Raw genomic sequence first — 26,732 nt, 5'->3', positions numbered from 1 at the left:
CCACATCAGCTTCGTCTTCAGGGTCTCCAACATCTTCGTGAAGTGTAAATTGGTGAATCAAAGTGTCAGTGATGGGGTAACATTCCCCAGGACCTAAAAAATCATGATTTTATCACGTCTCCAGTGGTGGGAATGTGAGGGAAACGAAATCAACAATTATTGTTTCTGAAAACAATTTATTAAGTAGAAAATGGAGTAACGACGATTGGTCAAGGGTAGTACACTCTTCAGTACAGTCTCAGGACTGTTGTCTACAATTAAACCCCACCATGAGGACATTCCCCAGGGGGTGAAGGTCATTTATCCAAAAATTCACCAGATAATTCACCTGACAAAGAAACTTAACCTCAAAAATGTACAAAAAAACAGTCGAAATTACGGTAATTAATTTACAAAATCAGCTTCATCACACCCTAAACCCTTCTCCCAACCCTTCTGACAGTATTTTAAGGTCCGGAAGAGTGTAACCGTTTGACAATCGGCCCTGAAGGTACGAAAAATCAGATAAAAAGACTGAAAAACCCTAGGGACAAAGAAAATTATTAAAAAATCACTGAACTGAACGTCGATTTTGATAGTTTACCACGTGACAGGACTAATTACCGGCTAACAAATGGTTAATTAACGACTAATTAATGGTTTGATAATTGGAAAAGTCGAGTACTGAGAGTTAGAACAAAGAAAAGTTCTAATTTCGAGAGTTGGAACGACATTTGTTGGTAATTTCGTGAGGATTAATTAGTGATTTGGAGTTTTTTTTGCTGAATTTTGATGGTTTTGGGGGCACGTTGGACTGTCCCAGGGTGACCTTGACCCTGAGGGAGTGGTGAACGTTGTGAATAGTGTGTTGAATATGGGAATTTGTTGTTCGTCTTTTGTTCAATGCTCTTTATTCATCTTTAGGTTTCATTTCTTTCGCTGATTAATGTGGTGAGACGTAGAGGAAGGAAGATAATCACCAGCTAATTGTAGGGCTGATTAATTGGAGTTTATAGTTCACCGCAGTCGGCGATGACGATCTTCTTGGTGGTCTTGCCGCTCTGGGCGCCGAGAGCTTCGAGCTGAAAGAGAAAATTGATTTTTTATGAAAGAGTTTATGGTACGTTGGGGATAAAATGAGAATTTCCAGCGACGATTTTTGGATGTTTGGCTGATGGAAATGTCCTGGTGGGTGGAGTTTTCGGGGTGGAGGGTAGGGGGTTGATGCTGAAGTCGTGGGGGAGTGTGGAGAAGTCGGTGGAGGGGTTCGGTGAGGGTGTGAATGACGAAATAATGGGGGTTGGCTTGGAACTAAGACGACTTGTGGTGATTGTATTACTGAGATGACTCGAGTGTTTTGACACTTTCTGGCCCATCCTCAGAAGATTAATCCAGGGTGTGGCTCTGTCGATCATTTCCTCTTCGTCAAACTTGTTGATGACATTGACAATGTCTGTACCTCGACGAGGTGAATGATTAAATGTCATTTTGACATGGGGGTAGCCCTTGCTGTCACATCCACATCCCCAGCAAGAGCTTTTACTCTTGTTTAGTCTCTCAACGAGCTCCATCATTCAGGAGATTGGAATTATTTTCAAGGCCTCGACTGACTGACTTCACTTCGCCGATTGATAATTATTTGTAGTTTTAAAAAACTTGAATTCAAATGATTATTGTGGGTGAAAAAAGAAGGGCCGGGTGTGAGTTAAACCGGAGAGCTGACAGCTCTCCAACGGCCTCTCGCTAGCAATCCATTGAACCACCACAGGGCCTATCCACTTCCTGGGCTTAACAATATTAAAAGTCAAGTGTCGTCATGAGAGTCATTCGTCAGGAGTCTCCTCCAACCTAGTCAACATCTCCCCCAATAAAAATTCAACAGTTTTATTCTCCATTGGATTGACCATATTATTGAAAGGGCTGAATGACGATCGTTGGAGATGCTCTGTCATCGCTCCTGGCACTTCCAGAAGCTAGTCAATGACATCCCCAAAGGCCTCATGACAAAGACAAACTCATCTTCCACAAGAAAGCCACAATTTTGTATCAGAAACTCGAGTTTTCTTTTGCATTTCCGTTCATTCAGCCTCAAATTTGATAAAAAATATTAAAGTCAACATAACCTCAAACTCACAACCTCACCTTCCCTTCTAATAAAATCATAAAATCAACAATAAATTCATGAGCTCGATTTGTCATCACGTGAACATCTCCACCGAGCCCTTGAGTATTTACCCCTCAGTCCTGAGGGCTCAATTTTAATTCCATTCCAACAACACAAACCACCTGACGCTCCAAACACCCAAAAATCATCCAAAAGTATTTTCCCAGAATTCTGATTATTCATCAGAAAAAGCCCCGGGTGTCAGTTCACCCGGACAACTGACACCTCTCCACCTCCCTCTAGCAATCGATCGAACCCCCAGACGACGTATCCACTTCCTCACCCCACCAACAAACCAAAATGGCGTCACGACAGTCATTCGACAGGTCTTCGAGGTTAATCACCTGCTAAATCAACCTGGACACCTCCATCGCAGGCTCATCATCACCTGGACCCACCTCCACAACCTCCACAACCTCTTCACAACCCCCACAACCTCCACAACCCCTTCACAACCTCTTTTAGCTACCAAATCCCTCTCACCTGTCTCACAACGTCCATTCCCTCGATGACCTTCCCAAAGACAACGTGTTTACCATCCAGCCAACTAGTCCTAGCACATGTGATGAAGAACTGACTTCCATTAGTATCAGGTCCAGCATTAGCCATTGACAATAGTCCAGGCTCTACGTGTTTCAGCTGGAAATTTTCATCCTGGAATTTCGTTCCATAAATTGACTTTCCACCAGTGCCATTGTGATTCGTAAAATCACCCCCCTGACACATGAAATTGGGGATGACCCTGTGGAAGCTGCTGCCCTTGTAACCGAATCCCATCTCCCCAGTGCAGAGGGCGCGGAAGTTCTCAGCAGTTTTCGGTGTCACATCAGTTCTCAACTGGAAAAAATCAACATTTTCATGACTCCACTGACCCAGGAGAAAGACCTGGGGCACCATCACCAGGTCCCCGACCCCATAACCATCAGAAAAATCCCCAAATTCCCCAGAAAAAAAATGGATTCACTGGAATTAATAACAGTTTCTGTTAATAATTAAACACTTCGACTCCCCCACTGAAAAATAACCACTAAAACCTCACCAATTACGTGAAATCCAAATTTCACTCGATAATTCCCCCAAAAACACCAGAAATTCCCCAAAAAAAAACCAGAAAATCCCCAGAAAAGTTGGATTCACCCAAATTAACAATAATTCCCGTCAATAATTAAACAATTCACCTCCCCCACTGATAAATAACCACTAAAACGTCATCAATTACGTGAAATCCAAATGTCACTCGATAATTTCCCCAAAAACACCAGAAATTCCCCAAAAAAAACCAGAAACTCCCCAGAAAAATTGATTCCCCCCAAATTATCAACAATTCCCCTCAATAATTAAACAATTCACCTCCCCCCCTCAAAACCTACCCCAAAAACCTCACCAATTCCATGAAATCCAACTTTCATTCCATAATTTCCCCAAAAACACCAGAAATTCCCCAGAAAATTGGATTCACCCAAATTAACAAGTTTTCGGTGTCACATCAGTTCTCAACTGGAAAAATCAACATCTTCATGACTCCACTGACCCAGAAGGACGACCTGGGGCACCATCACCAGGTCCCTGACCCCATAACCATCAGAAAAATGTTATTATTATTATTTGAGAGGGGAAAGACTGAGTTTTGTGATAAAATCTGCTCCTGTGGCTGATGATCTGGGGAATTCTGCTCGAGGGGAGGTTTTTCATGGATTTTCCTGGGGTTTTCTGGTGCTATGGACCCTTCAATGGACCCTCGACCTTGAAAAATCACTTTCTTCAGGTTCTGGATGATTTATGATGGGGTTTAGATAAAAATTGTTGGGTTTTAGGGCGAATTTCCAAAGCTGCGAAGGTTTTTCTTTGTTTTGTCGATTTTTTTCAGGGAAATCACGTGTTCCTGAGGGATTTTGGGACTTGTTTTCGTCAATAAGTTAATGAGGAGTTAATTAACGTGTCGAGGGGCCCCCCAGGTGGGTCTGGTCAGACATTTGGTGGTTTAGTGAGTGATAAAATCACCAGAAATTAATTATTTTCAGAATTAGCCACTTTCTAACCTCAAAAATGGCGTCATTCCAGACAAAAAAGACAAAAAACTCATTAAAAACTTCAATTTTGGTTATTAATTGTCAGGATGGCGTCGTCGAGGGGCCTGAAGGACCCCCAAGGACCCGAAAATGAAGAAAAAACCTGAAATTTTGTCTTTTAACGAACATTTGTTAATGATTCCCCTATAAAAAAATCAAAATGGAGGTTAAATCCAATTCTACGACACCACAAAGACCGAAAAAACCGACTCCTCGTGCCCTAAAAGGCCCCTAAAAGGCCCCAAAATCCGAATAATCCATCAACCCACACATTAGTCCCCAAAAATGTGATAAAATGGGCCCACGTGGGCCCCACGAGGTCCAAAAATCCCCATTTTATCCCCCAAAAAACACGAAATAAATCAACAAAAAATTTTTTTCCATCACAATCTCCAACTCCATCACAAAGGGCCCACTTTCCCACCCTCGAGGGCTCTCCCCAGGTCCCAAAACATTCAATTAAACAAAAGAAACGTCTCCGGGAGCTAAAAAAAATGTCAGAACATGACGAATGGAAAATTTTGCGCACGAGGCACGAGGCGAACAATGGCCGGCACCAAAAACTCATAATCTCGTCTTAAAAAGGGCCTCAAGGGCCTTGAGGGCCTTCTACCCACCCCCAGACTGACCCACGTCCACCTCAGGACCGATAACAACGACAATTGGGCCTTAAAAGACTTCAGGAAGTCGTCTGAGACTGAATTTGTCCAGACGCTGGGTCTCGATCATGAAAAATGGCCACAATCAGATGGACAACTGGGGGGGTCAGTGCTGGTGGTCGAGGGTTTATGGGGTTTAGGGGGTTAATTGATGATTTAATGACTCACCTCCATGACGATACGACCCACCGGCTGATTGTTGGCGGTCATGTCGAAGAAAACACGTGGCAGAGGCATTTTTAGAGCTGACGCTGCAAAACTTTTAATGAGACTTGCTGAGGACGGGCGACTGCGGCGGGCGGTGGCTCCCAAATGGCTGAACCTACTGAAGGTCGAATCAATTGACAAGCGACAGATCGATGCCAACGCCATTACTGCTGGCACCACTGGAATGTCTTTATGGCGACGAGTGGAGTGATTTTCATGGAATTCGGTGGATTAATGGTGGGGAATTGGGATATTGGGGGACGTTCACCACGTGCTGGAGGCTTTTTGGGATTTATTATTGCGTAATGATATGAGGGTTTGATGTCGGGGGAAGAGGGTGGGATGTGGATAATGGGATAGTCAGTGGGGACGACTTCCGGTGGGTGTTGGTGGGGATTTTGGGGGAAAATATGGGGAAAAGCGAGGAAAGTTGGTAATGGGGGGGATTCTGGGGAATTTTTGGGGGATGTTTTGGGGGCCAGGGGGTTGATGATGGTGTTGGGGTGGTTGTTGTGATTGTGGGGAGGGATTTGGAGGCCCTGGATGGGGGTAGTAATTAAATAAATTAAAAAATTTGATGAATTAATGTGGTTGGGGGAATCTAGGGGCAAAATGGCGGGCGTGGGGAGCGATTTTGGGGAATTCTGGAGGATATTTCGTGTCCAGGTGTTCAATAACATTCTCCAGGTCATTGTCCTCAAGGTGGGGAGCCATTTCGACCCCCTCGACACAGCAAACAATTAAACAAACAAAAAAAAGTGAAAAATTTCATGAATAAATGTCCATACTGGAATCTAGTACTAAAATGGCGGCCATAGGGACTCTAAATACTCCCCACGCGATCTCCAGACATCCTCTACCCCAGCAAATCGACTCTCTCCTCTTTCTCCAGGTGACACCCCCAAATTAACCTCCCAAAACCATCAACATGGCCGCGAGGAACTCGCCAAGCCGTCTCTCACGTTATGCAATCCCCCAAAGTCTCGTCCCTTCATCATTAATTACCCCTCATTATCATCAGTGATGGCAATACGCACCTCCTCGTCCTTATCGGACATTCCCAAGGAAGCTGTTGTCGTCGATGAGAATGACGCCATTAATCACCAGTGGGAGACCATCAAATCCTGGCCAAAATTAGCAGAAGTGTGAGTGTCTCATTATCTCAATTAATTAACTAATTATTGAGCATTATTTACCAAGTTTCTCAGTACTCAATTAACCTCTTTAATTACGAGTGATAATAATGAGTTAAATAATGAATAACAAATGAATAAATAACAAATAATCAATACTAAACAATAAATACTAAATAATGACTAATAAATAAATAAATAATCAATGCTACATAATAAATAATCAATAATAAATAATAATAATAACTTTGTTAATAATAATAATAATAATAATTTATTAATATTTTTCTTGTAGATGGCCCTTTCGTATTGGAATTCCATTGCTTGGAGCTGCTGGAACAATTGGAGGACTTGTAATTAACACACATTTTAGACGAAAATTATCATTATACAGTTATGGAAAGCTAGCGACTACTGTAGCAATGGGAATGGCACCTGCGGTGATGATTGCTGGATCCCATGCGATAGTATGAACTTAAAATAGAATTTTATTTGATTTTTTTTAGGGAAATTTTGATGGATTTTTGATGGATAATGAGGATTTTGGAGGGGGAAAGTGAAGCAGATGGACAGAAAGACTTTCCTGGGAGTCGAACCCAGGTCTCCTAGTCTCACACCAGGTGTCCTTACCAACTTAGCAACGAAATTCCCTAGGAATTCCCTAGAAACCCAGTCCTAACCTCATTTATCCACAAAATAACTCGAAGAAAATCGAAATTCGAGAGAAAAATGTCCAGTTTATCCCACCCAGGACTCGAACCCACCTCTCCTAGTCTCACACCAGGTGTCCTCACCAACAAAGCCACCAAATTCCCTAGGAATTCCCTAGAAACTCAGTCCTAACCTCATTTATCCACAAAATAACTCGAAGAAAATCAAAATTTGAGAGAAAAATGTCCACTTTATCCCACTCAGGACTCGAACCCAGCCCCCCTCCCCCTCTCCCCTTCTTATCAACCAACCCACCGAACACCCTAGATATTCCCTAGGGCCTGGACACTGTCATCTAACCTTGAAGAACGAGGACTGGAACCCAAATGGAATAAAATACCCCACATAACCTCTAAAATCAAATATTTACCGAACGAGATTTCACTTCATCAATTTTCTTAATTAAAAAATAATTATATTTTCGTCGTAATGATGTTGTTTGTCGTTGCAGTTCGTCACTCACGACTTGTACCTGAACAAAACCCAGTGTCTGGTGTGCCTCCAGCAGAAGGCGATTCTTCTCCAGCTGACGTTTGGATTGGGTTATCCTTTGACGTTGTCACCGCTCGCTAATTTCATGGTGACTTTAATAATAAATAAATAAATTTTGTTTTGTTAAAAATTAATTAATGTTGATGAATCAATCAAAATTTCAATGCAAAAGGTGTGATATTTCACTGCTGACGACTTTTTAAGAGAATTTTTTAGTGTTTTTTTTTGGTAATTGTCGGATATAAGTCATTCAGTAATTAAATTATGGGTTAATTAGTCTTATAATGACTTGGGGGGAAGGGTTTCACATTAATTAATCAGATAATAATTGAATAATTCATTAATTAAAGCGAAATCCTCCCCTGGAGGTTCAGATTAATTAATTAATTAAAATTAAATACGTTTCCCTAGAGTTTAATATTAATTAATTAATTAAAATAAAACATTTTCCCCGAGCGTTTTATATTAATTAATTAATGTGAAACCCTAGGGGAAAGTATTTCACTTCAATTAATCAATTAATAATTAATTAATTAATTAAAGTGAAGTCCTCCCCTGGTGTTTCACATTCATCAATCAATTTTTATATTATTTAACGAATTAGACTGTTAATTAATTGATTACGGTGTTAATTAATTAATTAATTTATGTTGAATGTTTGATTTTTTTTGGGTTTCACCCTAATCAATTAATTAGTAATTAAATAATTCATTAATTAGAGTGAAATCCTCCCCTAGTGTTTCACATTAATTAATTAATTAATTCAAGTGGAACACTTTCCCCTAGAATTTCACATGAATTAATTAATTAAAATTAAACACTTTCCCCTAGAGTTTCCTATAAATTAATTAATTAATTAAAATGACACATTGTCCCCTAAAGTTTTACTTTAACTAATTAATTGAAATGAAACACTTTCCCCTAGAGTTCCACATCAATTAATTCATTAAAATATAACACTTTCCCCTAGAATTTCCCACCAATTAATCAATTAAAATTAAACCCTTTCCCCTAGAGTTCCCCCTCTATTAATCAATTAAAATGACACCCTTTTCCCTAGAATTTCCCGTCAATTAATTAATTAAAATAAAACACTTTACCCTAGAAACCTACGATAATTCACCCTCGATGACGTCTTTCTATCATTTCCCTGAGACCTAATTCCTCTTTAATATCTTCATTTCAGTACGCAACTCGTCATGGAACCTACAGACTACCCTACTGGGGTGATTACAAGGGAACAATTAAACTCTGGTGGAAGTGGATTGTCTCCGCGAGGGAGAAGTTCCTCCTTCTGATCCTTTTTCACGCCTTCACTGCTGCTTTCCTAACCTACAAAGAGAAAGAGTCACTTCTGAATGTTCAGCAGAAACTATTGACTGTCGAGGCTGAGTACCTCGAGGAGTTGAAGTCCAGGGGGAAGGGTGGAAGCCCCGGGGGTGGAACACCCCAGTGAATCATCCTGATGTCCCCACCCTCTGCATTTAATTAAATTAATTGAAAAATTATCAATAAATTCGTTGGATTTTGGGGTTTTCCCAGGATTCCACCTCCAAAACTCGAATTTTTTTCCTTTTGGAGTCAACAAATAGTCTTTTGTTTGTTAACCTGACCTTGGGGAAGGGTCAAGGGCGGGGGGGAAGTTAACCCCCTCCCCATTACCCCCTGGGGAGGGCGTTAAAGTGGAAATCACATGTGACGTCACGTTAATTTGTTGTAAATTCGTTGCAAAAAACGATTTTTCGACTGTTCAGACTCATTTTTTAATAATAATCAGTCGAATAATTGTTTATAACACTCCCTCAAATCATTTATAATAATAATAATCGGTTTTTAAGGCACCCAAAAGTGTTTAATTATTTTAATTCCCAGAATTTAATCAAATTTTTGTTTAATTCCAAACGAAAAAAGCAACAAATCGATCTTTGGACGTCGTATATCGATCGAAACCGCTGTCTAGTGACCTCAAACGTCAATATACACCTCCAGACATGAAGTCTGGACATCCTGAGGTGCAGTTTCGTCCAGTTGATGATCATCATCACGAAAAATTGAGGTAAAACTGAATAAAAAGTTTCCTAACCTCAAATTCTGTCAACAAAAAACTCCAAAAATCAATTCTCCTGGTCCTGTTGTCCTTCATAAATCGTCATCTTCTGGACACCTCCCCCCTAATGTCTCGAACATGATGTCACTGATGTCAATTGTCAATTCCAATCAACTTTAAATAAATAAATAACATGTGGTACCTCAATTCGTCTGTTTTTCCTTTGTCTGCACTTTGGCGTTCCCCAAAACCCCCATCTCCACCTTTTATTCATTAAAATTAATAACAATCTCTCAATTGTTGATAAGAAACTTTTATTTATTTAACTCACTGTGATACACGGTGCCATTAATCATATATATCATATATTTACGTTATTTTCGTGAAGATTACAAACTTTTCCACTGAAATATTCATTTCATTCTCAATCCAGAGGTTAAATCGCACCCAAAATGAGGAGCTCAGGTCTCCTGAACAAAGAAAACCTCATCCCACCTCTGAATCAAGACCCTAATCACCTCTTAAAGGTATAATTAGTCCTCTAATCAACGATTCAACAGCAATTTCCAAGACATCAATGAAATAGTCAATAGAAAATGACAAATTTCCACTGAATAACAGCGACAGACATCACCTAACCTATCAACACCATCACCAGTGCCTAAATCCTCTGTTAAATCACCTCATTATCCTCCATTAACTAGTCTGTTAAACAATTAATAACCTACATGTCAACTACGTAATTAAAATTGGCAGTTACTTCGATTGATTACTGATGCTTCAATAATGGTATCAATGGAGATCTCAAGCGTTACTGATTAATTATTTTAACGTAATTAAGTAACGAGCAGTTGATTAATACCATCGATCAGCGATTACAATTGTTCATTTATTATTTATCGATGAGTTTAGCTGTTAATTATCGCTGGGAGGGTACAATAATGAATATATTGGCAGTAATTAACACCAGCTCGTGGAGTACGACAATCAGATCGTCTCTCTAATTAATGGTGAGAGAAATAATGACCTGAAGCACTGGCAAATGAATTAACAACAAAAGATTATCAATTTCTTTGTTAGAAAACAAAGAAAATGTCGTAAAAGTGTCATTTTGTCAGCCATTTTGGATTTTTCATTGTACAGACAAAGAAAGAGACTCGAGAAGGCTCGATATTCAGGTAAATTCTTCGGTTAATTTGTTAATTGATTTTGATGAACAAAAGATCATTTCGTTGTGACAAAATAATTTAGTTAATTAACGACAATTTTACCCAACAAATTAGGGCTTCGACAAGTGATTTTTCCTTTGTTCTTCGTCGATTGACCCACATCAGACGAAGTTTCAATTAATTAATGAGTTTATCGGTTAATTAATCGTGTCCTGAAATGATCTTTGATGTCACTCGATGCAACAACACCTTCTGCACTCGGATTCATTAACAATTAGAACGTAATTACGTCTTGTGAGTTAATTAATTTGAGGTTATGTTCGACATTTGTGAAAACATTTGTGTCTTCACTGAAGACTGTTCATTTAATTTGTTCATTCCAACGTGACAAATGTCATAAACAATTCCGAATGCTCATCCCCACGACGTCGAATTAATTTATTGCACATTGAAATTGTTAAATAAACAATTTTCTGAAAAACTCGACTTTAATGCGATTTTTCTCGAAATAAAATCTGTTTTCAAGAAGTTTCGTTATTTTAATTCGACGTCAGAGACTCGAGTCGACATTAACGACATTATTCACAACATTTTTCGATTGTAATGTTTAAACAAATTAATTTTTCATTGTTATTCCTGTCTCTGAATGATTTACAGACACTTTGACACAGGATTTACTGTTTCCCAATCGAATTATCATTGACATCTGCCAGGTTTCATCGAATATATCATTCCCAATTGTTTATTAATGTCGAAAGACTCTTAATTAATTAATTAATCAATTATTTATGTACTGGAATGAGCCTCAATGTTATTTTATCCAACAGCTGCACTTCGTATTTGTGATTAATCGATAAAATCATCACAATGAGATCGATCTTGACACTTTTACATTGACATTGTCCATTGTACATTAACATTGTACATTTGTTTAACGCAATAAACATTGTTTATTCAATTTGTTTATCAGAATAAGACGAAAATGTCGAATTCAGGAACGAACATGTGGTAAAACGTCGTCATATCGTGTCATATCGTGTCATTTCTTTGTCAATACCATCGATTATTGTTAACAAACATTCATTCTTGTCATTTGTTTATAAACAAACAACAAAAACTCGACTTTATCCTCTGGTTTTTGTTTTTTAACCTCAAAATCATTATTTTTCTCCCTCAATTTGTTTTATTCGATGGAATTGACGTCTTTTGGGCACCGTAAACTGTTTATTGTTTATTATTGTTGGTTAATTAATTGTTATTAACATCGGGTAATCCCCCGCAAACAATCGAAATCGATTTTTTCGAGATTAAATCGATTGTACGATCGTATTTATCACTCGAGACAAAGAAAATTCTGTTTCTGACGTGCGATTAATTCACATTTTGACTGATATTTTTAAATAAAAACAATTTGTTTAATGTTTAACAATTAGTATCGTTGCAAGAGATTGTTATTAACTACCCTCCTTTTATTTAAACAATTTTCTTCAATTAAACAATATCGATATTCAGTATTTTACGGTTTAAAATGTTTTTCGTAAAAATGTTGAACGTTTTTATCGTTAATTTTTAAACAAATAAACAATTTACTTGAACAAATAAACAATTGCATCACATCTCCGTTAAATCGTGAAACAATAATGTTAACGAACACGAAAGGAAGAGCAGAATATTTGTTTCATTTCAGAATAAAATGAAAATAATTAAACAAAAGAGTTTTTAGGTTATGGTAAACACTGAATTATTTAATTAACAACATCTTCCTCACGATTTTTTTCTCCTAGGGGATTTTCACCACCAGATAAGGGTTGAAATGACCCAAAAATGATTAAATCCTGGGGTGCCCCAGGTCCCCCAGGACGACACACCAAAAATTCATCGACTTTGTGACGCCATAAAAATTGAAAAACAAAAATCAAATCAATTTCTCGTGTTTTTTTAATAAAAAAACCTGAGACCAAATGTTTCTAATGAAAGTTCACCCCCCAAAGATGGCGTCATCATCCCCCTCCCACCCCCCACCGCCACAAAATCCCCCAAACAAAATGGCGTTGAATTCCCCAAATTTTCAATCAAAAAAACGATTCCATCACATACCAAAATTCCAATATCTCATTCTCCAAGAAATAGGCGCCATTTTGGGGTGCAAAAGGTCTCAGGGGATGATCTCCAGATGTCACTGACACCCCAGGATCATCTCCAAAAAGTTCCCAAGGTCAGACACAAAGAAATAACTGAATTTCGTGAAGAAAATCCCCAGAATTTTCGTGGTCTTTGTCTCGTAGGGTTTTGATGTCCTCTGGGGGTTGAATGGAGACCTGGGGGAGGTTTCCGGGTGATTAAAGTCATGAAGATGATGGAGGGGGTGAGCCTGACCCTTTATCGTTGGAGATAAGGGATGATTGCGACGTGGACTGCTGCCAATGTCTGGATTTAGGGTTCGCTAGCATCTGGGGTTCTGCCAGTTGGTGATGTAGTCCTGATAGCTGACAGTGACCTTCTCACACTGGTACCTTTTTAATTTCAAGCTACGACGCATTTCAGGGGTGACAACCCCCTTGAAGCCGCCCTTGTGAAGGAGAGAATCGATTGTCTGTATCTGATCCCACCCTAGAAGAGAAAAAGAGTTTAATTAATTTAGATTTTGAGGTGTTTTATGTTGTTGGAGTGTAAAAATGAGGTTGTGAAGGGGTTGTGGAGGTTGTGGGGGTTGTGAAGAGGTTGTGGAGGTGGTGGAGGTGGGTCCAGGTGATGATGAGCCTGCGATGGAGGTGTCCAGGTTGATTTAGCAGGTGATTAACCTCGAAAACCTGTCGAATGACTGTCGTGACGCCATTTTGGTTTGTTGGTGGGGTGAGGAAGTGGATACGTCGTCTGGGGGTTCGATCGATTGCTAGAGGGAGGTGGAGAGGTGTCAGTTGTCCGGGTGAACTGACACCCGGGGCTTTTTCTGATGAATAATCAGAATTCTGGGAAAATACTTTTGGATGATTTTTGGGTGTTTGGAGCGTCAGGTGGTTTGTGTTGTTGGAATGGAATTAAAATTGAGCCCTCAGGACTGAGGGGTAAATACTCAAGGGCTCGGTGGAGATGTTCACGTGATGACAAATCGAGCTCATGAATTTATTGTTGATTTTATGATTTTATTAGAAGGAAAGGTGAGGTTGTGAGTTTGAGGTTATGTTGACTTTAATATTTTTCATCAAATTTGAGGCTGAATGAACGGAAATGGAAAAGAAAACTCGAGTTTCTGATACAAAATTGTGGCTTTCTTGTGGAAGATGAGTTTGTCTTTGTCATGAGGCCTTTGGGGATGTCATTGACTAGCTTCTGGAAGTGCCAGGAGCGATGACAGAGCATCTCCAACGATCGCCATTCAGCCCTTTCAATAATATGGTCAATCCAATGGAGAATAAAACTGTTGAATTTTTATTGGGGGAGATGTTGACTAGGTTGGAGGAGACTCCTGACGAATGACTCTCATGACGACACTTGACTTTTAATATTGTTAAGCCCAGGAAGTGGATAGGCCCTGTGGTGGTTCAATGGATTGCTAGCGAGAGGCCGTTGGAGAGCTGTCAGCTCTCCGGTTTAACTCACACCCGGCCCTTCTTTTTTCACCCACAATAATCATTTGAATTCAAGTTTTTTAAAACTACAAATAATTATCAATCGGCGAAGTGAAGTCAGTCAGTCGAGGCCTTGAAAATAATTCCAATCTCCTGAATGATGGAGCTCGTTGAGAGACTAAACAAGAGTAAAAGCTCTTGCTGGGGATGTGGATGTGACAGCAAGGGCTACCCCCCATGTCAAAATGACATTTAATCATTCACCTCGTCGAGGTACAGACATTGTCAATGTCATCAACAAGTTTGACGAAGAGGAAATGATCGACAGAGCCACACCCTGGATTAATCTCCTGAGGATGGGCCAGAAAGTGTCAAAACACTCGAGTCATCTCAGTAATACAATCACCACAAGTCGTCTTAGTTCCAAGCCAACCCCCATTATTTCGTCATTCACACCCTCACCGAACCCCTCCACCGACTTCTCCACACTCCCCCACGACTTCAGCATCAACCCCCTACCCTCCACCCCGAAAACTCCACCCACCAGGACATTTCCATCAGCGAAACATTCAAAAATCGTCGCTGGAAATTCTCACCTTGTTCCTCAGCGACGTCAGGGAGGTACGTCGCCGTCCTCTTGTTCCCCTTCTCATTATGAAATTCAATAAGAATTCCGTGAGTTCCCAGCTCCCAGTCCAGGTAATCCACCCCATCCTCGAAGTGTCTTAGAATGGAAACACTCACATGAAGTCGAGGAAGCTCATCTCGAGTTATCGGGTTGAATCTGGAGTCCTTGAAGGCACTGGAGAATCAGAAAAATCACGAACCTCATGAGACTGAAATTAATTCTCCAGAAAATGATTTTTAAATCGTTTTTTTATCATTTTTACCTCGTGATGGCGTATTCCCTGAGTCCTGCGTGCAACTGCATCGCATTAAAGGTCCCAATGCACCCCCTGAGCCTCATGTCCTTGCCAATCATCCAGGTCACGAACAAAGGACTGCGAACAATCAGAAATTACCACTCACTAACAATTCCGCCATTTTGAATTCTGATTTTCTGAAGATTTTGATGAAATTCTTCGTTCATTCAGTCGTATGACCGAAGGATGACGTGTCCTGACGTGTCCTGACGTCTCCTGAACGACATCCAATGATCAGATCTCCATTTTACCTGATTCTAATTAATTAATCGAGTATTAATCAACAACAGGACAAACAAAGGAAACTTCATGAACTCCAGCAGATATCTCCCCCCAGATGTGATATAAAGATAAAGATGGCGGTGGGGATGAACACACAAGACCCAGTTTTAACAAAAAATGATGAAAAAGTTAAACAAAGACCTCAGAACCCTTTTGTTAACAACAATATCAAGGGCTATTCAGTCCTAACGAATGCACATCCGCCACAAGGCCCAATAACTCGACATCGGCAGAGTGAAAGTCCCAATTTTTTTTTTCATTTCGAAGGTCTTTTCACGTTCTACAAAATGAGTCCAGACTCATCAAAATCGGATCGTTTGTTCTCGAGATATTCGACGATTACCGACGCTCCCTTTGTCACCGAGATATATCAAAATGTACTCACAATGACTCGTTGCTGAATGTCGGTGATTTTGGTGGATCCAGTTGATGAAGCTGATGGTACAGGACATCGAAACAGTAGAATCCCATGTCAGGATGAACAATTGATGATGTCTTGGTGCTGTGCCCATTGGTGAGAGCTGTTCCATTGCAAACAGCACTCGATGAATTATTCAACTTCTGTTTTTTCGTACCATAATCACTAGATGCCATTTTTTACAGCCCTTCCAGCAGACGTTTTCACCCCTGACGATGAGGATGGATCCACTGGTGATGATTGTGATCAAGAGGACAGATCTGTGGAGACCTTGATGGTGACTGAGCCACCTCAGTCTGGGGGGGGGGAGGAGTTTGGCAATTGAGGACATGATAAAAACACATTCAGACAAAGAAACTGTTGGAATCTCCAGTAGATGGCGGTCCCAGGGGTGTCCAGGACACCCCTCCAACCCTCAGGTGTGACCATCAATCGGTGGACAACGACATCTAGCCCCCCAATCCAACTAATATTCCAAAATGGCGGACGTTAATGTCTGATTTATCGAATCGACGACAATTACCAGACAAAACAAGTTAATTTTCTCGTGTTCCTGGCGTCGTTGTCATCCTGGAAGTCAGTGCTACATTTACCTACGTTGATACCTTTGTAAATCATCAAACTGTGGCCGCAACAGCAGACTATGGGCTCCAAGAAGCACAAAAAACATAAAAGAGAACGACAAGAAGGTGAGGAATACGTTAATCCTATATTTTCTTTGTGTTTCCGGGGTATTTTTTACTGCTTCTGACAAATTCATTGTCTCTGTCAATCCAATTACGCTGTGAGTACATCATTTAATGAGCCTAATGAGTCCTGCAGATTAAAAAAAGCTCTGACGCATGAGAATTGTTCTTCAAGTTGCAAAATTGTATGGAACGTATGGAAAATTGTGATATTCTGAGACCTAGAGAGAGATTTTCGTGAAATTCCACTGGATATTTCATGGATCTGGGCCTTTTGGGTCCTTTTCTGGGACCTAGGGACCTTAAATTAAGTCGTGGTAATTAAAAATCGGGTTAAAATGGTGGAATTTCATGGAAATTAGGGCATGTCGTTGAGGTTCGACGTCTTGTCGAGGGGATTTCGGTACCTTCTGGGGGTTGATCGTCTTTGGGGGGAGGATATATTGTTGGGGAGGGGTTGAGGGGAGTTGTTGCTATTGTTTATAGGTAAATAACATTAAAATTATTAATTTTTTGAGTTAGAAAACAAAGATTTTGGTGGAATTTGCATTTTAATTGTGAAAAGGGCAACATAACCTCAAAAATTTGCGTCAAAATCCTAATTTTTTGACTGAAACGCACCCTCGAGGGATGGAATTGACCCCAATCAGTTGTCCAGGGACCCCTTCGTAATTTTAATTGCACCTTTGTCCATTCATATCATTTGGGAAAAAAATTCTGAGTGATTTTAGTGTACGTGTCGAGGAAGTTTGGGTCATTCGATAGTTGTCGATAATTATCGCACGTCCTGGGGGTGATGTTCAGCAGGAATTTTAACAGCCGGTGGATGAATATTTCAAGGACCTGGTGAACTCATTATTGACCTACGTTAACTCAAATATTTGTTGCATCATTGTTGCACCGTTAATTATTTAAACTGGTCATGTCCTTTGTTATTATCCACTGATAATTCCGAGTGATAAAGTGAAACGTTGAGATACAGCACACGATAATTATGGGATTTGTCAGTGATAATGAGGTTATGCGTAACAATTTGTTAACGTGATACTAATTAACAACTGATGTACAATAATTATACGACGTTGTAGTCAAATTCTGGTACAACACGTGAGTCAGATTCTCATCATTAGGTCGACATTTTTAATGGACTTGTCCCATACCATTGGCCATCGATAATCCAAAGTATATTAATCGAATGTACCGTAAGAGTGTGTGAGAGTCAGTGGACATGTTGAAGAAACATCGAGTCGCCATCATTTTTAGGGTACGACACACCAATTATTCAGTGGCCCTATCAAACAATCCACTTCGACACCCAAAAATAATGGCCCATCAACATCAGTTTACATTCAACGACAGATAAACTAAAATTCGATTACTTGTGTATCATAAATATGTACCTTAACCTCAAAATTGCGATATCACTCGTATCTTGTACTCATTATTTAACATGGTGTACAGGATTATTGACTACGTTTTCACCCCGGACAAACTGAGAGTGAGGTTGGAGTAGAAGTTAGAGGGTAAGTTAGGGGTAACTGCCGGAACATCTCAGACTAGTTATTTTTATTTTTTTGTTGCACGAACAATTAGATTGTGCTTCGAAGATTATTCTAATGTTCCTCAAGTGTTCCTGAGCTTGTGTGTGAGTCATTCTGTCAGATCTCATTATCTGCTGTCACTAAATAGCGATTCTTAATTAATTAATTAATGAGAGGGTCTTTACCTGGGGTAAAACACCCTCTGAAGGACGTCACGTTGATGAAATCATTTTAATTGTCACCAGAAAAAGAAATAAAATGTTTTTGTTGGAATTTTTTTTATTTAAAATTCTATTGTTGTTGTGTTAATTGAAGACAAAGGACCTGGGGAATTTCTGAAAGATCGTCTGGGGATTTTTTGAGGTCTCCAGGTGGTGCCAACGATCGAGAGACAAAAATTACTAGAAACAAAGTGACAGAATTTTTGTTGGGATTTGATGGAGTGTCTCATCCACATATTTATTATTATTATACATATGTTTGTCTTTTATTTCCACGAAACCTGAAGTGCGACAGAATAAATACTCACCAGGTACTTGGAGGTGTCAACCTCAAGGACACAACAGTACAATCTCGATAATCCGAGGTGACGTGGGAGAGGGATAACCTCGATAACCAAAAACTCGTGTGACACGAATTAAATGAATTATTCCAAGTTCTCAATGATTTTTTATCAATTCTGAATGTCGAAGTGAAGTTCAATGACAAAAGTATGGAAATGTTAAAGTGTATTGACACATCTTGATATTTGGTATACAAAGAATTGATAAATGAAATGTCGCCTGTCACTAATGCGACCTGAGGGAGTCTGAATGCACCACAAGTTTAATGAACCATAGGAATAAGTCTTTGTCAATTTTATCATATTCTCGGGACTTGATCGATTAACGACTTGACCCCCCACGTCGACGTATTTCATCGACAATTGTTCCAAATTAGATCGACATCGTCGCCAATACCCTACGATCGTTTCTCCAACACCACAATCGTACGTGACATTTATCATAATTTATCCTACCTCCAATCTCCTTATTGTTTATCATTTATTTTCAACACTCACTAGGATTTTTTTTATTCTCGTGACACGACGATGTCCTTTCGTTGATTGTCGACGACGAACTCTTGTATTATCATCCCAAAACAAAGGAGAAACGCCCAACACATGTGGAAACGAGTATATTCGGTGGCTCCGGCCATTTTATCCGAGCCCTCCCGAGGTTATCCGAGTCACCCCCGACCCCTCGGATAATCCAGATCCTCAGATAATCGAGATTGTACTGTAATAAATCATCTCCAACCGAATGAATCTACTTCCAACTCGCTTCCAGTTCGTTGAAAGTGAAGACAATCGCCATTTTTTCATTAATCCACCAGCTTAACCTCCATTTTGTCAACCCCACCATCAACTTTATCCATCGACAATCCTCACTATTATTTATTCATCAAATCATCAACATTTTCCTCATCACCTTCGGCAGTTTTACCCACCATAACCTCTGTTTTGCTCGATCTCATTGCTCTGGTACCCTAAAACCGCCTCCTGATTGCATGCACTTCAGGAAATGAGGAAAAAATTTTTCTCGTTGAAGAGTCAAAGCTGCTGATGTCCCCCAGGACCAGCATTTGCTTCCCCAGGTCATTCTCACAAACCAAAATAATTAAATAATAGAAAAAAAATTTTTTTCTCACATCAACATCTGATTGTCGTAGACCCTAGGCGCTTCATCATCCTCAGGGTTCCACGTCTAAATATCCAGTCGAAAATACCCAAACAAAAATCTCCAATGAAAAATGTCCAAAACAATAATATCCAAAACACAAATATCCAAATGCTATCAAATCCAATACAAAAATTCCCACGAAACAAACGACCAAATAAAAATAAATCAAGAAAGCAAATATTCACTCAACAAGAATATGATCCACAAGCATATGTGTTTGATATAGCGACGAGTATGCGGTGCCGATTTGGGATCAGTGGGAAAAATAAAAAGACACGAGACACGTTAGACTGCGGGGGGATGCACTGTTTAATTTATTATAAATAATTTGAGGCGTAACCTCGCGTCTTTGAGAGAATTTTACAGTTAAAGTTTGTTAATTTCAATTCACGCACTGCTGGTGATGTACTAAGACCTTTTTAGAGTTTAAATACGCGATTGAAAATTGAGGCTTTCTTTGAGATATTTAATTGAGAAATAAAACTACAAACACTTGAACGTCTGTTGCTCGTCAACGTTGTAGATGAACATAGGGTCAGCAACGTCCGTTGAGTAGACGAATCTCAGCGCGTGGTGGGTTTCTCATCCCTCTGTAGGGTGATTAGAAAAACTATTTGAATTGAGGTTTTTGGAATGTTCGAGAAATCTTCGCTGGAGAATTGGGTGATTTTTCTCTTTCTTCTAAACAATATGATTTTGGATCACTTTAAAGCCGGATTTCAATGTTCGCTGATACATTTGCTATTGAGTTTTTTACCATCGGATATTTTCGAATTGGATATTTTTAACTGGATATCTTCGACTGGATATTTTCGACCGGATATTTAGACGTGCTCCCATCCTCAGGTATTTTTTTCTTCATCATCTCACCGAGACAATTAATCACTAATGACCTCGTCTCATACCCAACAGACCTCCTATCACCGGACAAACCACCAGCTCTCAAACTAATTCTAAAAGTTGGTGGCAGCACTGGAACCCCTGAATACGGTAACGAGTCCCCTAACCAATCAGCGATGCTATCCCAGCAGTACCAACAGCTGGGTATGAACTACTCAGTCACCCAGAATGACACCGATTACGACAGGTACCTGGTGGGTCACAAAAAGCTGAAGAAAAAAAAGAAGAAAAAGGACAAACGTCACAAACATCATCACAAGGACAAAAAACGTAGACGCGAGGAGTCATCCCAGGAGTCCGTTGGTGATGCTGATGAGACCCTCATCGATAATCCACCGAAGGTACCTCACCTAGTGCCAGCAAAGCCACCACCAAGCAGTTCATCACCTCATCGTGAGCCAAGAACTTGTGTTTTGAAGAAAATTGCTGAGAAAACACCTCTTCAGCGACTTCTGGAGCATCTCCTCAGGTCGATGGAGAAACGTGATCCCCAGCAGTTCTTTGCCTGGCCTGTCACCGACAATTTCGCCCCAGGATATTCCCAGATTATCACTAATCCCATGGACTTCAGTACCATAAACAAGAAAATTGAGGATAACGTCTATGGGAACGTCAACGACTTCGTCGAGGACTTCAAGCTCATGTGTGATAATGCGATGGTGTACAATCATCCGGAGACGATATACTATAAAGCTGCGAAGAAGCTCCTGCACGTTGGCCTCAAGATGGTGACACATGATAAATTGAGGCAACTTCGACCTGTTTTGACGTACATGCACGACATACCCAGGTAGGTTTGTTGAACAAAACTATCGATACATTGATATGTCGATATAATTTTTTCAATGTATCGATTGTCGAAAAAATATTGATATATCGATGTATCGATATATAAAGTATCGATATATATCGAAGTATCGAAGTACTTTATATATCGGTGTATCGATATATATCGATATTTTCGATACACCGATATATATCGATATTTTCGATATATATCGATACACCGATATACAAAGTATCGATATATATCGATATTTTATATATCGATACAACGAAATATCGATATTTTTTTGATGTATCGATGTATCGATATTTTTTCGATATATCGAAATATCGATATTTTTTCGATGTATCGATATATCGATGTATCGATATATCGATGTATCGATATTTTTTCGACAAGCAAAAAATTATATCGATACATCGAAAAAGTATCGATACATATCGATATATCGAAAGAGTATCGATACATATCGATATAATTTTTTCGATGTATCGATATATCGATACAATTCGATATAATTCGATACGATTCGGTTCGATTCGATATAATTTTTTCGATGTATCGATATATCGATCTTATCGATATTTTTTCGACAATCGATACGTTGAAAAAAATTATATCGATATATCGATATTTTTAAATAAAAATATCAATATCGATATCGATATATTCAAAAATTACCTCTACAATATATATATCTCTACTTTATTCCATTTCCAACATCACTATTCCCCAGGGAGGAGCTGGGATTCGAACTTGGGGTTGAGGATCCCAACAATCCCGACGTCCTCATCACCGAGGAGCAGATCGAGAAGGAGCGAGAGCTCGAGGAGAGAAATGAAGAGGCTGAGGAGCTCAGGAAGGAGCACCAGAGGAAAATACGACTCGCTAATTTGGGAAAATTCGAGGCAATTCCTGATGATCTCACACCAGATGACATCCTCAAGCAGGCGAGGAGTGCTGCCAAGAATGTCGCTGATAAACTCTCAGTGAAGAGGTACAACTGGGCTTGTCGAAAAAATATCGATACATCGATATATCGATATAATTTTTTCAACGTATCGATATTATTGAGCGATATTTATTGTTTCGATATATCGAGGTATCGATATAATATTACAAGTATTGAAAAGATATAAAAATCGATATATTTATGATCAAAAAATTCTAAATCCTTTTTTATACTAACATTTTTAAACTTTTTTTTTGTTAATGGTCGACTCGATTTCCTGCTTTTTAATTTAGTACTAAAGTTGGCTTTTAAGTTGACAACTTTGTCTGTCAAGTGTAAATGTCAATTCAACTGTCGTCTGTCAATGTCAGTCTGTTATCCGTCTCGCGTATTATAACCTCAACGCGAGCGCGAGGGTATTTCTGTTTTTTTCTGATTGTAGTTCTCAACCAATGTAACTAAGTAATTCAATCAATAATCAATTGACGTATGTAAACAAAATAATTCGAGCACTCCAGTCATGTCTAGTGTTGTATGGAAGTTTTTCAAAAAAATAGACAGACAAAACGTATCACGTAATGGGTGTGGAAAAACATATAAAACCAGTGGCAATACGACGAATTAATCTACACATCTAAAAAATAACCATCACCCTGCGTTTTTACACCTTAAAAATAATAACCCCGATACATCGATACATCAATATCTCCAAATAAAAATATCAATATCGATATCGATATATTCAAAAACCACCTCTACAATATATATCTCTACTTTATTCCACTTCCAACATCACTAGGTACAACTCGAAGATGGGATTTCTCAGGCAGAAGAAAGATGGCACCACTAGTCTACAGATCATCGTTCACGGGGATGGTATCATTCCTGGGACCAATCAGCGACCAGTTTCACTGGGCCAGTTGATCGGAAAGTTGAGTCATGGTACAGGATCACTTGCTGGGTTCAGGGAGGATCGCAGGAATATGTCGAAGCCGGTAAAGCCGCTGTACTATGGGGCCTTTGGGTCTTATGCCCCGAGTTATGACTCGACATTTGCGAATCTTACGAAGGAGGAGACGGAGCTGGTGTACTCGACCTACGGTGATGACACTGCGGTGCAATACGCTGAGTCGATACTGGATTTTGCGAAGGATTGTGATTACACGCTGACGATGGTGGACGATCTGCTGGATATATTGACGAGTGGGGATCACAGGAAGACGAAGAAACTGCTGGAGGAGAAGAGGAGGCTGAAGGAGGAGGAGGAGAAGATCAAGCATTTGTTGGAGAAGCATCAGGAGGTTAGGGGGAGTCCTGGTGAGGGGCTGAAGGTTGATGTTGAACAACTGAGGACACTCTCGGAGCTGGGGATTGATGTTAATTTTTTGGAGGAGTATGGTAAGAGCTTTGATGTTGTTGTAGTTGTTCTTGTAGTTCTGGATGTCCTCGATGTTCTCGTCATCCTCGAGGTCGTCCTTGACGTCGTCGTTTTCATTCCCGTTCTTCTCGTCCTTGTCCTCGTCCTCGTCTTCGTCATCTTGACGTCCTCGACGTCCTCATCCTCGTCATCTTGATGTCCTCGTCTTCATCCTCGTCCTCGTCGTCCTCGTCATCTTGACGTCCTCATCCTCATCCTCGTCATCTCGACGTCTTCATGCTCGTCCTTACCCTCGTCATCTCGACGTCCTCGACGCCCTCATCCTCATCCTCGTCATCTCGACGTCCTCATCTTCGTCATCTCGACGTCCTCGTCCTCCTCCTCATCCTCAGGGTTCCACGTCTAAATATCCAGTCGAAAATACCCAAACAAAAATATCCAATAAAAAATGTCCAAAACAATAATATCCAAAACACAAATATCCAAATGCTATCAAATCCAATACAAAAAATTCCCACGAACCACCCGACCAAATAAAAATAAATCAAGAAAGCAAATATTCACTCAACAAGAATATGATCCACAAGCATATGTGTTTGAGATAGCGACGAGTATGCGGTGCCGATTTGGGATCAGTGAGAAAAATAAAAAGACACGAGACACGTTAGACTGCTGGGGGATGCACTGTTTAATTTATTATAAATAATTTGAGGCGTAACCTCGCGTCTTTGAGAGAATTTTACAGTTAAAGTTTGTTAATTTCAATTCACGCACTGCTGGTGATGTACTAAGACCTTTTTAGAGTTTAAATACGCGATTGAAAATTGAGGCTTTCTTTGAGATATTTAATTGAGAAATAAAACTACAAACACTTGAACGTCTGTTGCTCGTCAACGTTGTAGATGAACATAGGGTCAGCAACGTCCGTTGAGTAGACGAATCTCAGCGCGTGGTGGGTTTCTCATCCCTCTGTAGGGTGATTAGAAAAACTATTTGAATTGAGGTTTTTGGAATGTTCGAGAAATCTTCGCTGGAGAATTGGGTGATTTTTCTCTTTCTTCTAAACAATATGATTTTCGATCACTTTAAAGCCGGATTTCAATGTTCGCTGATACATTTGCTATTGAGTTTTTTACCATCGGATATTTTCGAATTGGATATTGTTAACTGGATATCTTCGACTGGATATTTACACCTCCCCCTCCTCCTCCACCACTTCACTAAAATTCTCACAATCAAAATTCCAGAAGAAGAATTGAAGTCCACCGAAGAGCGTCTGGCCCTCCAGACCCGTCTCGACGACACCTCCCAACTACTCGGCCGTCTCCGTCAGGTCCAGCACGATCGTTTATCAGCCCCACTCCCCACCCACCTCTCCAACGTCCCAAAAGCCCCACAAGTCGAAGCAGCCCTCGCTGAGAAGATCACCGACAGTCTCACGACAATCGCCAAGAAATTACCACCGTCGGCCATTGCTCCCGTCGACGGTCTTCGTCGGGCCATGGGAATAGCACCAGTCGGTGGACCAGAACCAATGGAGGTCGAGGCCATCACTCACAACCCCACGATCATCACTGAAAATCCCCTCTTACCCCACATCAACAGCAATCAGGTCACCAACATGATGCCCTCCACACCCTCCATGCAGACCATCATCACATCAGGCAGCCAGACAAACCCGATCATCGGTATCTCCAGCCAATCACAGGCCCCAATGCAGATACAAATTGGTTTACCTCATAATGGGTCTGGTCTGCTCGTCTCCACTGACTCCACTGGAGTCCCGGACCTGGAGTCAGAGCTGAGGGAGTTCCTGGAGAGTGATCCGACCCTGGGGCACTCGCCCCTTCACGATGACAAGACTCTGGAGGACATTTTGTCGGAGTCTTAACAGCTGATGCCCTGAGGGTGCGATAATCGAGGGGAAAATGTCACTTTAGGGATGAAAAATTGGATTTTCGTGGGTCTGGGGAGGGGGTTGTGAGGAGGGGGGGATGGGGTGGGGTTTTGAGGGTTCGAGAGACGAGTTTTGATTATAATTTAATTGTTTGGTGTGCGAGAGGAAGATGTAGAGGTGGTGATGATGTTGGAGATGAATAAATAAGTTTTTTAATTATTTTATTGTTTTTATTATTTTTTAATTATTTTATTAATTTTGTTTATTGTTTTTGTTGAATCAATTTACGTTTGTTTTATTTAAAAAAATTGTTTAGGGAAAGAAACTGATTTTTTTGAGGTTAATAATGATGATTTTTTATTGAAGAAGTGAAATAATCGAAATAATTAATAAATAATAATAATTAATGATAAAGTTGTCGAGGGAGTCGACTAATTTTTGGGTTTTTTAGTTCTTCATGACGATCGAAGGGTGTGATAACCCTTTGTCACATTATATACAACGATATTGTTGAACATACGTCATTAACTTGATAATAATTAATTAATTAAGATATTAGAAGGCTTTAGAGCGGCTTAAATAATGAAAAATAATTTATAATCCAATTTATCGTGCGATTTTCATGTCCAAAAAGATGAAAATAAATGATTTATGGTGTCAGAAAAGGTAATCTGCATGTGTGACCTTGAATTGGATGAAATAATTAATAATATAAAGCATTAAAAACTGATAAATTGATGACATATTAGTGTGACTGAGTTAAAATGTATTAATTAACAGATTTAATTTTTTTGGAATTATTTACAGCCGTTGACTGATAATAAAAATTTTTACACAAAATGGAGAGGGTAGGGTCTGAGGGTATGGAAAAGTCCACCTCCCGAACTCACGAGAGATGTCGTTACAATCAAAAGAACGTCTGATGGAATTTAGGACTCAGCGAGGTGCCATTTTTGATGGTGTGGTTTCCATATTAACTCTTGAGTGATGTATTTTCAAGTCCCAATGGTCTGTAATGAACCCCACAAAACACTTTCAAGATGTTTGT

At 39.8% G+C, this 26,732-nt stretch overlaps 4 protein-coding genes across 5 annotated transcripts; 2 read left to right on the top strand and 2 right to left on the bottom strand.

Annotated features, from left to right (window-relative positions):
• Positions 1-156: 156 nt before the first annotated feature.
• Positions 157-5,390, bottom strand: LOC135171477 (peptidyl-prolyl cis-trans isomerase-like). The gene is made up of 3 exons (XM_064138035.1): positions 5,040-5,390; positions 2,627-2,980; positions 157-1,061 (listed from the first exon to the last, which is right to left on the bottom strand). Exons 1-3 carry the CDS (start codon positions 5,241-5,243, stop codon positions 990-992), a joined length of 630 nt encoding a protein of 209 aa, XP_063994105.1. The 5' UTR covers positions 5,244-5,390; the 3' UTR covers positions 157-989.
• Positions 5,391-5,701: 311 nt separating this feature from the next.
• LOC135171474 (uncharacterized) lies at positions 5,702-9,262 on the top strand. Its single transcript, XM_064138031.1, has 4 exons — positions 5,702-6,223; positions 6,507-6,678; positions 7,374-7,502; positions 8,601-9,262. Exons 1-4 carry the CDS (start codon positions 6,102-6,104, stop codon positions 8,868-8,870), a joined length of 693 nt encoding a protein of 230 aa, XP_063994101.1. The 5' UTR covers positions 5,702-6,101; the 3' UTR covers positions 8,871-9,262.
• Positions 9,263-9,758: 496 nt separating this feature from the next.
• On the bottom strand, positions 9,759-16,139 carry LOC135171475 (uncharacterized protein CG5902). Its single transcript, XM_064138033.1, has 4 exons — positions 15,790-16,139; positions 15,090-15,200; positions 14,796-15,001; positions 9,759-13,240 (listed from the first exon to the last, which is right to left on the bottom strand). The coding sequence occupies exons 1-4, from the start codon at positions 15,996-15,998 to the stop codon at positions 13,074-13,076; spliced, it is 693 nt and encodes a 230-aa protein (XP_063994103.1). The 5' UTR covers positions 15,999-16,139; the 3' UTR covers positions 9,759-13,073.
• Positions 16,140-16,279: 140 nt separating this feature from the next.
• LOC135171460 (bromodomain-containing protein 7) lies at positions 16,280-25,774 on the top strand. 2 transcript variants are annotated; one of them, XM_064138010.1, is made up of 6 exons: positions 16,280-16,511; positions 17,970-18,031; positions 20,683-21,460; positions 22,194-22,454; positions 23,209-23,807; positions 25,035-25,774. In XM_064138010.1, the coding sequence occupies exons 3-6, from the start codon at positions 20,787-20,789 to the stop codon at positions 25,676-25,678; spliced, it is 2,178 nt and encodes a 725-aa protein (XP_063994080.1). In that variant the 5' UTR covers positions 16,280-16,511; positions 17,970-18,031; positions 20,683-20,786; the 3' UTR covers positions 25,679-25,774. The 2 variants fall into 2 exon arrangements, with proteins under 2 accessions (XP_063994080.1, XP_063994079.1); XM_064138009.1 differs by lacking the exon at positions 17,970-18,031.
• Positions 25,775-26,732: the final 958 nt, after the last annotated feature.

The sequence above is a fragment of the Diachasmimorpha longicaudata genome, chromosome 20 (assembly GCF_034640455.1).
Source record: "Diachasmimorpha longicaudata isolate KC_UGA_2023 chromosome 20, iyDiaLong2, whole genome shotgun sequence".
NCBI classification, from domain to species: Eukaryota; Metazoa; Arthropoda; class Insecta; order Hymenoptera; family Braconidae; genus Diachasmimorpha; species Diachasmimorpha longicaudata.
The sequence above is the reverse complement of the archived record's forward strand: the minus strand, read 5'-3'. Positions and strand labels throughout refer to the sequence as shown.